The 12,500-nt window shown below is 41.2% G+C and overlaps 1 protein-coding gene and 1 long non-coding RNA gene across 2 annotated transcripts in view; one reads left to right on the top strand and one right to left on the bottom strand.

Annotated features, from left to right (window-relative positions):
* The window catches only part of LOC148155867 (uncharacterized), a 138,679-nt gene that overhangs the window by 49,125 nt on the left and 77,054 nt on the right, over nt 1–12,500 (bottom strand). The gene's annotated exons all lie outside the window — the stretch shown is intronic.
* Nucleotides 1–12,500, top strand: part of LOC106927077 (rho guanine nucleotide exchange factor 26-like) — a 31,302-nt gene that overhangs the window by 16,301 nt on the left and 2,501 nt on the right. The window contains exons 12-14 of the mRNA XM_088011998.1: nt 3,944–4,153; nt 12,018–12,088; nt 12,251–12,352. Of these exons, the coding sequence (XP_087868124.1) occupies nt 3,944–4,153; nt 12,018–12,088; nt 12,251–12,352 (383 nt within the window). The remainder of the gene's footprint in view (nt 1–3,943; nt 4,154–12,017; nt 12,089–12,250; nt 12,353–12,500) is intronic.

A 12,500-nucleotide genomic window follows, 5' to 3' on the forward strand; every position in this document is an offset into this window, starting at 1 on the left:
GGGAGTACTTTGGAATCAGTGTGCGTGCGTGTGTGTGAATGGGAGAAGCTGTTATAATATTGGTTTGTACCGTTTGGAGAGCCGCGGCTGTGCCGTGGCACGCCACTCCGCCGCGCTCCAGCTGCGGCGCCGGAGGTTCACGAGGCCGGCCGGACAGCGGCAGGCCACACGCCCTCTGCGACGCAACAAAACAGCAACTGTCTCGTTGGTTCTGACCCGGAGTGCGGTCCGTCGCGCGGCTAAATCCAACGTTGCCTCAGGAAGAAACCTTCCTGGTTCTTCTTGTCCAGTTTGTATTTCTCCAAATGCTAACACTTGAAAGGCGTAGCAGGGTCAGAACCGTGACACTTAAACGTTAGAGAACAACGACCTTTGACCTTAGAAGGTTTTCAGGATGAAGGTAATGTTAGATAATGATACCAGTAACAGAAGTGATGTTGTAATGTACTGGTTATCCTGTACTTTATTCTGTTAATGTAGCAAGAGCTGTGTTAGTTTGTGTGTTTTAAAGCTAACGCTTTGCTAAGCTATTGCTTTTGAGCTTTTTCTTTAAATACTCAGTGGAAAGTAATGACTAACTTCTTGTAAGCAGCTTTTGATTTAAAACTAGAGTCTGGAAATCACATGTCATGTCAAGACATTATATCACACTCTCTAAAAGTTGCTCAGGAAAGCCTGCGCAACTAGCAGCGGAGGCTTGCTAACTCTCCCTAACATTTGGTTTCCATAGCGATGGTTCCAGGTCTGATTTTAGGATAAGAGTGGTGGTCCAGAATAACATGGACCAAGCAGATTGGATTCTCTCAGCTTTTCTAGCAACTCTACAGAAATACAATTTTAGGCCAGCCCCTTAAATCCTTTAAGAGCAAAGTGCAATGCTACAAAACATTGCACATTTTAAAGATAAAAACCTGATAATCATTGAACAAAGTGAACTTAAAATACGATAAGACAATGTAACATAAAAACAACTAATGTAGAACTCAGATACCCAGACACAATTATAACACACAGCGACTTACTGACGAGTTATAGTTTGAAAAATGTATTTTTTTTAACTATTAAATCACAGTTTAGCAGTTAGACATGTTTCATATGCATTCGAAGATATGAAATCAAAATTTAAATAGGATTTTTTGACTATATTGTTTTCACTAACATTCGTCTTCAGTGTTGTTGTTGTTTTTCTTCTTGGTTATTTTTGATTATTTGTTCCTGAAATCATAAAAAGTTCCCAGAGGCCCCAAAATATCACATATTATCTGTTTTTACACCAGAAACGGCCGCAAACAGACGAATGCTGATTCTTTAAAATTTATCAAAGTTAAACTTGCAACCGTTTTAAACTCGTGTGACCAAAACAACCAGTGTGAAATGCTGAGCAAGTCCAGCCTGGTAATCTGTCTTTACCCCTGTGCATTCAGCGGAGATGAAAACCGCCCTGGACACCATCAGTGCTTTTATCTCTTTCTCTCTCTCACACACATTCACACCAGTAAACATAAAGCTCTTCGGTGTGCATGTACTCATTTGTCTGCATGTCTGAGCCGGAGTCTCATCCGCCTGAGAGACTGTGCGACTCCCGGTTTGTTTGCTGAAGAGCAAAGTGTAAATCAGAGAAGCAGAAGCTGGCACGGTATGCGGAAACATTTGGTTGATGTCTGAGCTCCCTTAATCCAGAGCAGTGTGTTTGTTTGGTTAAACCTTGCGGTAGTTTTCGTCGTATATCATTTTCGGTGTTTATAATCCTCCGCATTCATGTCAAAATGCGATCGCAGCCGTCTTCCACTTCCCTTTAGCTGCTACGTAGCAATTACCGGGGCATGATACCTGCTCACCCGATCACTCATGGAGACTCACCGTACAAACGTTACGCTCCCCACCCATCCTGTTCACGTCACTAGAATGGCATTCCTGGAATTTTTACCGGTAGATTTGTCCTCAGGGAGGCAACAATGCTGATAGTCCTAAAATCAGTCGAGGAAGATCAGGAAGAGATACTTTTCTAACTCTACTTCTACACAGCTTGAGCCGTGTTGGAGTGATTGATGATCAGGTGCTTATGAAGTGATAATAAAAGAAACGTCCATGTTTTTAGGGGTTAGTGGTTAAAAATGAAATCAGAAGCTGTTTAAAAGGAAGCAACAAGTCAGTTGTTAATGCTAGGCGCTAATCATGCTAACCTTAGAGATGCTAAATATAGCCTAAAAAGGCAGATAGTTTTGTCTTTTTCAGATAAGTAAGTAAAGCACAGTTCTGATGACAATTTCCCTCACACAATCTAATTATTACAGCTAATAATTTTGACAGTTGTTTCATTTGTGCTTATTGAAGGTAAATCAGATGAGCAAAGAATCAACCAATCAATGATGGGAGCATCTCTACTTTATTGGGTTTGCAGTCGATAAAGATAAAGATTCCGTTCGTTGTTGATTTTAGTCTTCATTAAATCATCTTCAAAGCTCAAGATGAACTTTGTGTAAATATATAATCAAAACGTCTATTTACTCATGTCTAAACGTCGTGTTTAGTTTTTAGGTGTCACAGCTAAGTTACAGTCAAAAAGAGCGTAAATATGTACCTGCATTATCCAAGCGTCCGTGTGTAGCGGTTAGCTGTGCGCAGCGTAGCATATCAAAACTCTGCCCTAACCCTACTCTTTGTTTGAACTATACTCAAAATTTGGGAACCTTGGCTTCATTACCAACATGTGCGTCTGTTTTTTCTGCGTTTTTAAAGGAAACTTTGACACTTGTAGCACTCAAACTAGCTCTCAGGTGTGTCAGCTGGTAAAATGGGATTCGGAGATTCTCATGTCGCGTCTTCGCCTGACTTCTGCTTCAGAAGCCTTTCTGCTGATATTTCCTGACTTGCATAAAATCATGAAGCCTGAAGGACAGACTGTGTGTGTGGTTGGTTAGCTGTCTGCACCTTCTGTACTTTGAGAGCGAGCTGTCCAAACAGAAAACAGTGGTTCAAGGAAATCGTCACTTAAAATATTAACAATTCTTTTTGATCACAGAGCCTGCAGAGATGGCTTTAGTTGGTGTTTTTCCCCTGCTTGTCTCTGGCCTTGGCTTCTTTAAGCAAATGACTTTTACAATTGTATTTAAGAACGTGTTCAACAGATTCAGATTCAAGGTTGCAATGCTCACCCAGATAGCATCATCCTCTCTGAATGCGTCCAGCCAGCTTGTGCAAGACCACACTCTAAAACGATAAATGTTAGCTAGATGTATCCATGCAAGCCTGCAAAGTACAACGTAACTACATTAGCCAAAGGATATTTAGTTTCCTTTTAAAACACTGGGCCATCTGACAAAAATAACTAAATTAATCAGTTTGCAGTCCTTAATCTGTAGGTGCTCGTTCAGAGTAAAAGTATTGTGTTTTTTTTTAACTGGATTGTGGAATTGAAATTAGACTCAATTCCAATAAAATGTCGTTTTGTAATTTTTATTTTGAGACCTGCGTTTGTTGCTCTGGTTAGTAATAATTTAATGAAGCAAATATTTCCGTCTTAGTGAATTTAACAGTCAAATCAAGCTATTCCATAATTTTTTTTTCTGTTCCCATGCACTACTTTCAGGAAGGAAAGTTTTCCTTCCTGTTGTTTGCTACCATTAAAACTAACTTTTACCTGGTGAAATGCAAATTTTAATGTACAATCGGTGGTCTTTTTTCCCCTTATACGATTTATTTTTGTCATATCAGATAAAATGACAGTAAAATATAATAAAGTTTGTGGCTGTAATGCAAAAAAAAAAAAAAGATTGGTTGCATTGCAGACGTTTTCAGAGCACTGTATCTTCACTTTTGTTTTCTATCGATGAAGAACAGAAGTGTGTGGCTGAATTCTTCGCCTGCAGACAGATTCACTATCTTGAATCAAAAAAAAAAATATATCATTTTTTTCTTTGTACCTTTTTTTTTTCTCCACCAGTGAGGACAGCCACACGGTCATAGACTACGCCCTGCGGGATCAGATCCAAGTAGGCAGCAGTCAGCCGGAGGACGTTCTCCTCTCACCGGTCAAGAGTCCCACGAGCATGCTGAGCTCACGGCAGGTCGGCGCAAACCATCTCTTCCGGCTGTGTTTCCGTAGCAACCACTCCAGCGAAAAGGTGGCAATGATCCTCGGAACGGAGTTGGAGTGAGTGCCTTGTTTTGTTTATCCTTTTCCTTTTTTTGTCTTTTTTTTTTTTTTTTTTAATTAAGCCATTTTCAAATTTCACTTAAGCATTTACAACGCTTAGCCTTAAGTGGGAGTGAATAATTTTTTGCCCGTGGCGTAATGTCACTCTTGCGTGTCTGTACGTGTTGAAGGCTCGTCGTACGGACGGTCTGGGCTATTGGCTCAGACAGCAGAGGGAATCTGAGATCTTTTAATATTCTGACTGCAAGGCCAGATTTTTAGCTCCGTTATGTGCTGCTGTGTTCACCTTCTGACTCACAGACGGACAAAAATTCCCTCGTGGTTTTAGCTACATTAAAAGCAACGAGTCTATTTCTGAATCCGCTCTGAAAACAAACACAAAGATGGAAGTGAAATTTGTTGTCGTCTTTAAGGCTAAAGTTAGCAAGTGCCAACCAAAGTCCTAAAAACAGCCTGTAAGCTGTTAGCTGTAGCTAACTCACCACTCTGTAACTTCATCTCTCCTCATGTAGTAATTAGGGAGTAAAGTGAGGATGTTCGGATTACATAACCCAAACAAAGGAAAGGGATCTGCTTTTACGTTGGCCTTCGCATTCATTCACATGCATGGATGCGCAAACACACTATGCCGTACGCTGTAATCATCCGTTGTGGTTCAAAGCTTTGCTAAGTCTTTACTGTTCCCCCTCACTCTCATGCAGCTGGAGAAACTCCCTCCGTCTTCTGACGGGAGCAGCTGTGATTTATCGCTTTTGTGTGGAGAAATTTATTGTGTGGAACATTTCAGACGTTTCTAACACCTTCCTGTTTTTGCTTTTACCAGACATTGAAGCCTACCTATTCAACTAAACCCTAAAGTACATGTAATATTTTTCACTACTTTTCTATCCTTTGCCAATAAAAAAAAAGCTTCAATATTCAATAAATCTTCCCTCTTAATGTTTTTTTTTAGCTTCTTGTATATCATTGCAGCCGTTAATTACTTTTTTAAATTCGACTCCAATGAAAATATTAAACTTGACAGGTACTGGTTTGTGTCGGTGGTGTCATCCGAATGCAATCTTCCTGCCCAGCCTTCCTCTCTGCTGCATGAGTTGTTGTGGAAAAACCAACCCAACTTCCTTCATTTGGTGGCGTCTGCCACAGCTCACCGAAATCCTGAATGAGCCGAGAAAACCCAGCGGGGAGACCCTGGCAACAGTCCAATGTCATGGTGGTAACTAGGCTTTGTTTAAGCTGTTGTTTAGCAACAGACAGCAGCTAAGCTGGCTGTTTCCCACGATCGTGCCCCCACCCACACACCCACTCTCTGCTGCTCCTTTACTTCTCCCGATCCTTCGACACATTGCCCAGAGTCTGCGTGCCTCTTCTTTCACAAAGAGGACTGTGGGAGCTCTTTGTTTTCTGATGACCGTCCCGTCCGGTCGTCCCAAGTTTAGTAAAAAAAAAAAAAAAAATCGCACAACATGGAGTCTTGTCTCAGCAGGCTGGGAGTTAAACAAGGGAGGTTGTTAGCAGCTCCACCTAAAAATAGATAATAAAAAAAAAGTTTAACAAGAGACGTTCCTTTCTTCTTTTTTTTCCCCCTCCCCAGTACTAATCTGAGCCAAATACTTAGTACACCAGTGTCTAGAGATAGCTTCTGCAGGCTAACATCTGCTCCAAAAAAGAAAGAGGTCGTAATGTTCTGACAAATAAAACGTGAATAGCTTCCGTTATTTCTAAAGACATATCTGACCCGATACATACAGCCAATCTAAAGTAAACTCGTTGCCACAATCTTGCTGCTGATTCTTTCATGCTGAATCATTCATTGAAGTCTTAGGCTAATGCTAGCAAGTTTACTCTGTGTTTTGATTTGACTTGTTGCTAATTTTTTTTTCCACCAGCATCTGGTGCCCCATACGCTTTTCACGAATAGAGAATGACAAGCTGCTTTACAATATTGCAAATCCACACACACACACACGCACACACACATGCATTTCCCAGGCGTGTGTGCATGTCCAGGCACTCCAACAGACTGTCAATCATTTGCTCCAAATTGCCCGTAGGTACGAGCATGCTGTGACTTTCTCCAGCAGAAAAAAAAATTTGGCGTAGCTGTAGAATATGAATTAAGATTCAGTTTTCTCCCGTCATATGCTTTGCCTTTCTGTATATTTTAGAGCTTATTTTCTGCAAAATCCACACAAGGATTTGATGAGTTTAATGAGTTTAACTTTTATGGATTAAAAGTTTTCAGCCGATGTGATTTGAAATGATTTGGTCATCTGGCCCCGTCAAAACACGATAGATTTGCTGGAAACGGTCCTGTGTGATACCTGATCTAAAATTATTGAAGCATTTAATGAACATATAGTCCTTTTATGGCACAGCAGGGAGGTAAATTAAGAAGAAATTGAGTTAATTCTGAACCTTTAAGCCGTTTTTTTTTTTTTTTTTTTTTGTGGATCACCGAGCATTTGAGAGCAAAAGTGACAAAAAACTGCAAGATTTCTCGTTCAGTGAACTCAAGCCTTTGTATCTGCTTCCCTGGAAAAGAAATTATTCTCATCTTAAAACATTTAAATGTTCATTATGTTTCCTTTTACTGCTGACTTTGAGTGCAGCGAATGTTTGGCGTTCCAGGGTGAAATTCTTCACATTCTGACTTTAGGCTCGCCTGTTTTTCTTTCGGAAACAAAACTGCAGAAATGGGTTTTGGTGGGTTTTATTTCCCCCTGCCCCCATCTGGCAGTTTTTGCTTTCATTTCCACTCACTGACATTTCTCCCGCTGCCCTGTCCATGTCTGTGAACCACCGCTTAGCGTTCCAGAAGCAGGCGTATACGAGGACGACCTTTGATGTCGACGGCGGTTTAATGCATCAGGAATTCCAGCTGTTTAGAGACGGATCAGAGAAAGGGTTCTCTGTGTGGACTTCTATTTCTCTCTCTCTCTCTCTCTCTCTCTTTTTTATTGTCTTTCTGCTCTGCTTGCATGCTGGGATGCTTTCCCCGTGACCTTGTTGCTGTGTCTAGTGTTCAGCATCGGTGAATAGCGTTCGTCTATTAGCGGAACAGAGCGGCTTCAGAGGCCTACAGGAAAACAGAACCGATATTCAGCTGTGACAGAGAGCAGCAGCTATTATATAACAGCTCCGACCGGAGACGGGAGTCGGTGCTTCTGTTCTGCACACTGGATCGTTTTGGATTTTTTTTTTTTTTTTTTTACCCCCCTCTTCGTCTACTCTGTCTGCTTTCGTTTAGATGCGATAACGGGAAAGTTGTTGATGGGAAATGTAACGTGCAAGTCGCAGATGCTCGGGGATTTCCATGACTGCGCTGCGGTTGTGTCCGACCAGTAATTAGGAAGTTCGGGTGTTCGTGATTATTGTTGGAACACGAACGATGACCTGAGCTGAACCAGAATCGGTGCAATGTCTCCTCATTAAAGGCACAGCATGTTGCTTTTTACAGATCTTTTTTGGCCTACGTCGTGTTGTCTGACAGGTTCTGTTGAAGCTCTGAAGGCGTGACTGTGATCAGGTCTGGAGAGTGTCAACTTGAATTGTTGCCAAAATGTGGTTCAGAAAAGTTCATTCATTATTTTTTTTATTTTTTTTTAAAGAAGGGAGATGATCCTTTTTTTTCTACATAACGCCCCTCTACGTTTAATTGACGTTTTTGTCCATTAAACAGGTTAAAAATCATTAGTTGAAAACAGTTTTTTATCGTTTTCTCAAGTTATTGTTAAAACGGTTCAATCGTAGTGTAGTAAAAGAATAGTTATACAAACTATATACAAAAGAACAGCAGTAAAGTATGTTTACACGTTGACAGATTTTTGCATCCACCTCTCTTACATTAGTAGCATCATCCAATAAATTACTATTCATGTTAACTTGGTTTTGACAGTCTTTCTTAATATTTTCTATATTCATATCTACTGTATAATATTGACTATGGCAATAACAACAGAAATAATTTCTCATATTGATATGCAGTGATGGATAAAGGTAAGATAACAGTTTTCACAGCATTGCTGCAGCAGCAGCAGCAGCATGGAATGCCGACCCAACAGAGAGTAAACAAACCAGTTGGAGGGAAATTGAGTTGTAAGACGAAGCGGGGACGAACACCCAAAAGTCTGGGCGATGATGTTTGGGTCATCCGACGCAGGAAGGAAGGTCAGAGAAGGGGCTGTCATCACTCTCGAGCCGTTTGTGTGCAATAGGTTTTGCAATCCACCCGGCGAGACTCTCTTTTCTTTTCAGAGGTGAAACACGAGCCTTTCACAATGGATTTATGTATCTTGGCATTCCTTTCTCATCGGCAGGATGAATGGCTGAAGCCGGAGGAAGTCTCACTACAATGAATAGACCGATTCTGCACAGGCTTTTCGGTCAATGGGAGGGGAAGGTGGGAGGGGTGAGGGGGGGCAAGCACCTGCTATCAGCGCGCATACCGAACGAGTCTAAGTACGTCTCACATGCGTTGGCCCTGCCGATGCCTGCGCTTGTATTTGTTGGTTGTTTCAGCTGTTTTGAGCGAGAGGCCGACCTGTCGGGACTTTTGTTTTGCGCGCACGTTTGCATCCAACCGTTGGCATGCAGGCCCGGCTGTCGAGAAAAGCAAACAGCTGTCTGAGCCACAGGAGGCACATTGATGTCCATGAAATTGAGTGAGAAACACATGATGCTTTTAATGCTTCTAAGTATTGACACGTGTGATTTAAAGGGATTTTTAAAAGGATTGTTGTGTGTGGTTGTCAGTAACCGTTTCTTTACTTATAGGAGACGTGTATCTTAAGAGTCCTGGATAGGATTGTCAATCCCTTGATTATATCTATCCCTTTAGGCTCTGTTGAACATTGTGAGGCTTTTTCTAAGTTTTTTATAGAAAAGATTGAAGCTCTTAGAGGCTCGAATAAGCTGGTAGATTCAGATTCCCATGGAATGCCACAATGATTAGCTATTCTGGAGCATTTTCAGCTAGTTTCTATAGATGAACTGACTTTGGTTATTAAGCATCTGCAGCCTTCAAATTATCCATTGGACTGTCTTCCTACTCGTCTGATAAAAGACATTTTTCTTATTTTTGGCAGCTATATTCTTAAGGTGATAAATACCTCATTGCAGTCAGGTTGTGTCCCATCTACTCTTAAACATGCTGTGGTCATACCACTTCTTAAAAAACCCAATCTAGACTCCAGTGACCTAGCAAATTTCGGGCCCATTTCTAAATTGCCTTTTTTATCTAAAATTCTTGAAAAATCAGTTTTTATTCAGCTAGAAATGTTTTTAAAAGATAATAATATAACTGAGAAGTTTTAGTCTGGGTTTAAAGTTGCTCATAGATTAAAACACTGTATTGGCCTGCGAGGCTCAGTATTCGAATGGTTTAAATCTTATTTAGGAAACAGAACTTTCTCTGTTCATCTTGACCAATCCTGTTCTGGGGCCAGACCTTTAAAGTATGGTGTTCCCCAAGGGTCAATTTTAAGGCCCATTTTGTTTATCTGGTATTTACTGCCTCTTGGTAAGATTGTCCAAAAATTTAATATTTCCTTTCATTGCTTTGCAGATGACATCCAGATTTATTTGCCCCTTAAAATGGAAAATGGTACAAATGATTCTCTTCAGCTGTTGATAAACTGTTTAGCTGAAGTTAAATTATGGATGGAAGAAAACTTTCTTCACCTCAATGAAAGCAAAACTCAAGTTCTATTATTTGGTCAAAAACTTCAGACTACAAATCCAGATCAGATTGTTGGCTCCTTGGTTCGGTCTTGTCAGACCTCTGCTAGGAATCTTGGTTTCATTTTTGACAGCTCTTTAAAGCTAGATAAACAAGTTAGTTCTGTCGTTTAATCGAGTTTCTACAACCTTCGGCTTTTAGCAAAAGTTAAATTATCTTCGGGACATTTTAAAATTCCAGTCTGTGTCCAGAACTTTACGATCAAATAATCAGCTATTACTGACAGTTCCTCAGACTCGACTTAAGAGGAAAGGAGATCGAGCTTTTTCTGTTGCTGCTCCTGTTTTATGGAATAACTTACCTTTCCAGATTACATCTGCCCACAGCCTGGATCATTTTAAATCACTTCTTAAAACTCATTTTTACTCTTTGGGATTTAATTGATGTATTTATTGTTTTGTGCTCCGTTTTGTCATTTGTGTTATCGTTCTTGTACAGCACTTTGGTGCAGTTTTATACCTGTTTTAAAGTGCTATATAAATAAATTTGATATTGACATTAAGAGAGGCTGTTATGTGAAACTCAATTTTTTGAGCTTGACATGTTATTCCCTCAAAAAGTTCCTGGAGTGTTGCTTTGATTCTTTCATGCACGTTTGAGGAATCCTTGAATCTCCCACGGCAACCATTTAGGACTGCCTAAGCGCGTATGCTCACAAAGCTCCGCCTATTTCCACAAAGCTCCTCCTTGGAGCAGCCGAGCTTTCGCCTCTCCCCTCACCTTCCTCACTTCCGCCCTCAGCTAATTATAGCAGCAGCAGCAATTAGCAAACACCTGGTGAAACTGCGAGTCTGCTGAGGTCATCGGACGGACCACTTGTCAGTCCAGCGCTCCTAAGAACGACCGTAAACAGTGTAATTAGAATCACTTTTGTAACGGCATACTGGAGGCGGAGTATCAGAAAGAGCGGGAGCCTCTTAAAGAGGCAGAAGCCCAATTTCAACGCATCGAATTGCGAAGTGAAATTTCTTCTATGCAATGTTTGATATGTACAGCGTTTTTATAATAACTGAATGCAACATAGTTACTTGACTGTGCTATAAAATGACTGTAAAATATGTAATACTGCCCCTTTAACGCAGTGAAATATCTGTTTTTTTGCAGTCAGAAATATTTAAATCCAGCTGTATTCATCATTTTTGCCACAAACAAAATAGAGCAACCATCTAATATCAGCAGCAGGTGTGGGAGGGGCACCACTGTGTTAATTTATGAACAGGACATAAAAGGATAGTGTGATGGAGCATTTTAGCAGTTTTATCAGTAACACCTGAACCCTGGTCATCGGCTAAAGGATCATGTCCTTACATAATCACCAGCTCACACTACCAATGCATAAGAAAGCATTTTGTTACATAACTAAGCACACCTTTGACAATTAGAATACAAGTATCATTTATCAGATTAAAGTCTGATCTAAAAATAACAAAAAAACAACACTAATTTTTGGACTCTGAATGGAAGTGTTTTTTTTTTCAGTCAACACTAAAAGAAAACAGGTCCTAATGGCTCAATTAAAACCCAAAAGTTGCTGCTCTGGTTGCTGCTGTGTGGGCAGCTTGATGACCAGCACAAACATAAAGAGCTTCTTTACAAAAACCCATCAGAACTCGGTGGAAGCGCAATAATGAGATCTGACTCACGTCTGGTCCGCTGCTTTCAGCTACTTTTGTGCAACTGTCTGTGTTTGGAGGCCACCAACACCTGAGTCACCCAGGCCTCCGAATGAACCATCCTCTCCTTCATTTTCCACCTCTCCCCCCACCCCAGTTTCTCTTTATCGCTCCCTCCATCTCCCCCCCTGCTTGGTGGGAATTCTTCGGAGCAGGTGAGATGGTATCTGGTTTCACAGGATCCGACCCGTGCGGCTCCACCTACTTCGTTTCCCACGGAGCGCGCGCGGGGGGAGCGGAAGAAAGCAAGAGCAGGTCTGTCCTCCACCGAGAATCAGCCCTTTGTGCTCGTTTTATCTCGGCGCTTTCACGCTGAATAGGGGCTGGAAAAAGGGGGGGAAGGGAAAACTTCCTGTTGAAAACAAAGGTGTCAAACATCTGTAGTTTTAAAAGTGAAACTCTGGAAACGTTTTTCAAAGAAATGTTTTTTGTTTGTTTGTTTGTTTAGGAATGAGCGCGCGCGCTGGATCAGTGCCCTGGGCCAGAATGACAACAATGACAGGAGACATGACAGAACCAGTAAGTCTTCTCAAAAAAAAAAAAAAAAAAAAATCTCCTTTTTGAGCTCATTGCACCACCTTGTGGCCCTTCAGCGAAACTGAACGTCAATGTAATTGTGAATTCTGGAACAAACTTAAGGCAGTGTTTTTTTTTTTTTTTCTTTTTCTCTCGCTCTTCCAGATGTTACGCAGGTTGAGGTGATAAGGACGTACACGGCGAAGCAGCCAGACGAGCTGTCGCTGCAGGTGGCCGACGTGGTGCTGGTCTCCCAGCATGTGGACGGTACGTCGCCTTTCCTACGAAGCTCCATTATATATATACTTTTGTTCGTCTCGACAGACAGCAGCATCATTGAGAAAACATTATTTCAGTCGGTTAAAGGAGGGCGAAACTCATCTATTAGACGGCTCACACACAGATTTTAATATTT

Source organism: Poecilia mexicana, unplaced genomic scaffold (assembly GCF_051168715.1).
Source record: "Poecilia mexicana isolate PSO_F unplaced genomic scaffold, ASM5116871v1 scaffold_13, whole genome shotgun sequence".
Classification (NCBI taxonomy): Eukaryota; Metazoa; Chordata; class Actinopteri; order Cyprinodontiformes; family Poeciliidae; genus Poecilia; species Poecilia mexicana.